At 44.5% G+C, this 4071-nt stretch overlaps 1 protein-coding gene across 1 annotated transcript; it reads right to left on the bottom strand.

Annotated features, from left to right (window-relative positions):
- Positions 1-2742: 2742 nt before the first annotated feature.
- Positions 2743-3054, bottom strand: PPTG_23024 (hypothetical protein; the record flags this gene model as incomplete). Its single annotated transcript, XM_008907995.1, has 1 exon — positions 2743-3054. The coding sequence occupies one exon, from the start codon at positions 3052-3054 to the stop codon at positions 2743-2745; it is 312 nt and encodes a 103-aa protein (XP_008906243.1).
- Positions 3055-4071: the final 1017 nt, after the last annotated feature.

The raw sequence follows: 4071 nt of genomic DNA, 5'->3' as shown, positions 1-4071 counted from the left end.
TTTTCTGGCAACTAATATGTGGCCGCTCACGCACCGAGCGATCACAACCAGGGCCAAAAAGAGCTCTAAAGTGTAAGCGCTTTAAAGGCACATGTTCTCCTCCGGACATGCAATCGATTCGCTTCACGCTTCACAAGGGTTAGATGCCGAAGAGTTTGGAAATTGGGATGATTTTGTTGGGAAGTGTACGACGCAAAAGGGGGGGGGGGGGGGCGATACAGCAACAAAATTTACTGGTGCCTGTGTTTGGCAATAATGAAGATTTTAATTTATGTTAGGCAATAATAAATGATGGAGCAATTCCTACTGTATTGCCCAATATATTTGAACACTTTACTAACATCGGCCGTCATTTTGGTAGAAATAAGCACCAACTAGCCGACCCATGGTACGACGGTCCTCTTGCTGGAGGTGCTTTCGAGAACTGTGTAGTTGTTGATAATACGTGTTGGAAGGAGTATTACGGTCTATTTGATGCACGTGCCAATGGTGTGAGCTCGATTCCTCTCCCTTGTCTAAGGAAACAGCAGGCAAGGGAAAAAATAAATTGGTGTATCTGCCGGAAATGTATTGTAATCAAAAGGAGCAATCGCATGAAAGCTAGATATTGCAATACCCAATTGGAGTGGGATCTGCAATACTCAACTGGGGCACTGATATACAGAAGTCGTTGCTATCCTCATTCACCAGCGCGTGCCAACGAACTCCATCATCTCACGGTGGGACTAACCCGTGTAGAACTACTCATCCAGAGGAGGAGAAAACCCTAGCAGTGTCTCGAGGCATTTGCTGTCCATGTATACTGCAAAATACTGGCTGAAGTAATTGCCGCGATATGGTATGCCGCAATGCTCTGCCAACGATACACCTGCTACATTTAGCCGTGCAAAAGAAACGATAAAACCTCGAAGAAAAAAATATCTAGAAGTAGAGCGAGGTGAGCTTGACATGTGAAGTGAAGTATTGGGCAATTTTAAATTGCAATTCCCAATTGCATGAGCCTCACGGATTGCAATACTCATTTGCACTCGTAAAGCTAAATGCGTAATCCAATAAATCGATGCATATTGATTTTTTTTCCCTTGCCTGTGAGGGAGTAAATAAAATAAAAAGTAATCAACAAGTAAAAACGTTGAAATAATGTAAGTCGCCACTGGCGACTCAGTTACTGCAATAACTATACATTTTGTTTTTACACTTTAGAGACGTAAGCGATTCTCCACTCGAATGTCAACACACCTGAAAGCGGTACGTACCGTTCTGCAACGTTATTGGCATCGAAATTCCCCTTTTTCACCGTTTCCTTATTACCAAGTTCTCGATTGGACGCTACAATGCTAATATCTCTGCAACAAGACTCGCAAGTTGGCAGTAAGAAGTTACTACACACTGCCGTGTATCTTCGCCGTGGTCACGAGGTCACCTAGCTATCTGCAATTATTATGGCATTCTGGGACTCACCCCAAGGGGGGGGGGTTCAGATCGAAGTGAAGAATAGACAAAAGACTACGTTGTTGCGGCGACACCTTCACAAGAAGATTCTAACGTGGTCGGCAAGTTTAGTCTCTGTGGTGCAGAGAAGCCTGTCTGGGGATCAAATTTGTATTGGTGCTTGCGCGTTTTCGAGCTCGTAGACTACATTTGGACAGCACGAGATCAACATTGGCACTTCATTATGGCACGTGCAATCCCAAAGGCTCCGCGAGAGCCGGTCTTTCGCAGAGCTTAGCAAGCTGGTGTCCGCATTGATGAGGCCACAAAAAATTCTGGTTTAAGAGTGACATTTGCGGTGAGAAGAACCGACGGTCAACCCGAGCCTACAATATTAAAGTCATGCGTGAATGACAATTTGGGTTTTCTTCATGTAATCGATATGGACGGCGATTCCAAGAAAACATAACCGATCGATGATCAATAGGCTTCATACACGCTTACTTGCTCACTTACCGCAACTCGATAACCTGCTTGTTGGTCATTTCCAGATTACCAGTTTACCCGCAGAATAAGACTAAAGCCGTGGCCATGGTCTTCCATCAAGTTCAAGCCGTAAACAAAGCGCACGAGAAGTTCTGAAATATTGAGCATGGCCTCTAATAGATAGATGATCTAAGTAGCTTGCGCCGATTATTGTAGATTGAAAAACTAAACAGATCACTTTCCTGTATCGTCGCCCTCTTGATTAAATACGTCTGTCATAGCCTTGAATGCAATAATTCACTGAATTTATAACCATCTCAAAACTTTTTGACCACTATGCAACTTTTAGAATTCTGCTCACGTTAATGATCTGCTTCTGCGAACTATTTTGCTAGGAGGTGTTGTAGTGACAGGTGCAGGAAATGCGCCGACAAAGGAAGTCTTAGCTGTCTAAACTTATGCGTTTATTTCATAACTTCTTCAAGTGAAGCACGATTTGTTGAACCCTAATGGTGCCTCAAGAATTGCATATTCGGGTGCCTCAAATCCGTGTTTTTAAGCATACAAACATGGATGCATTGCCCAGAATATGAAGGATATCTATGCACCATCTTCACAGTTAACATTTCAGTTCATGTCGACTACCGACAGGACTGAATATTCCTAGGAAGATCTAGACAGGGCTCTGCCTCCATTCTGCTTAGGATTTTTTTTCTTACTTTCAATTGAGTTGAGAAAACGTAAGATGCAATCGCCGACGTTATGGGAAAGACTTTTGATTGGATAAAAAGAGTTATTTTAACGCTGAGTCGTGCACTAGAAAGTTTACTCTTCATCACGCACTGACGAGTTCCCTGTAGCACAGGTACTATTGCTGTGACGCGTGCGCCGCTTCCGGCGCCTAAGTGGCCGCCCACATATGTCATCCGGACTTCTCTGCTCCTGGCCGCCTTCCCTGATGAGTCTTAGTTCTGTGGTGAGCTTGATTTGGGCATTTCTCCGTTTTCGTTTGCTTGGCTTTAACTCCAGTGTGTTGTACCCAATCTTAAACAGCTCGATGGCATGAACTTCGTCACGGATGGCCGGCATCGGTTTTCTAAGGTCTTTTTCAATCCCGTTTATGATATGCCGCATCATAACTGACCACTCTGACAGTGTTGCTTTCTTTTGTGGCGTGTCCAGATCGTCCGATGGTATACCCTTGTATGGTGGATAGTTAAGCTCCGGATTGCCGAACTACCACAGTATCGACGCCCCCAGCGGATCGATACTTGGAAAGGCGAAGTCTTTTGGAAGCACGTGAAATTTCCCACCCCATGTATGATAATAGCGAGTTTGTGCTGTCGATAAAGTTGATAAGGCTGCTGGTTTCTCTTTTTGAAGCCCAACCTCTTCTAATAACGCTCTTATTTCTTCATGCAAAAGGTCCCTCGTTATATTACCCGCTGCCACACCTTTCTTTTCCAATATCGCTTCCATTCTTTGCTCAAGTTTATCAGGAAGTAAGTCGATAGACTGCTGCTGCTTATCAAGTTTTTTGTAGAGCTCAATGTAGGGCGGAATACCTGTCGGGTGCATCCAGCTCGAATCCCCAAGTTGAAGTTGTTCTTGTAGGCTGTGAAAAACGTTCACATTCGTAAATACTATTGTCGAGAGCAAAGGGTGGTTTGTTGGCATATTTTGCTGTAAATACTCCCTGTGAAAAACCAGCGACGCCAGACATAACTGTAAAATGCCATTTAAATTAGGTTCATCCGCAAGACTCGGAAAAACCGTTCTCAACACTGATGTTGTTGTGCTATCACCGGTGGCCTTAAAATGTGGCGGTAGTGTAGCAAATTTTGAATCGTTTATAGACAGCCCAGCAACGACGCGACCTAAAAATTGGTCTCCTGCTGCTTCGTAGCGGAAATAGCGATCCTGAACTCCACCAAGTGACCAACCACAGCGTAAACAAACACTCACAATTGAAGGACCACCAGTACTTCCACCGCACGCAAATGTCGCGACACCTTTTCGTACCGAGTGAGTACCATAGGTTTTTGCGGAACCATCGAGTTTTAGAAGACTACCCAAAGCCTTACTAAATCGAAGCTTCTGGTTGGACCCTGGGAATAGTGGCCCCTGTTGCAATCTCGGGTGGCACGCCAAGTA

This window comes from Phytophthora parasitica (assembly GCF_000247585.1).
Source record: "Phytophthora parasitica INRA-310 unplaced genomic scaffold supercont2.28, whole genome shotgun sequence".
Taxonomy (NCBI): Eukaryota; Oomycota; class Peronosporomycetes; order Peronosporales; family Peronosporaceae; genus Phytophthora; species Phytophthora nicotianae.
This window is presented reverse-complemented; position numbering and strand designations above follow the sequence as displayed.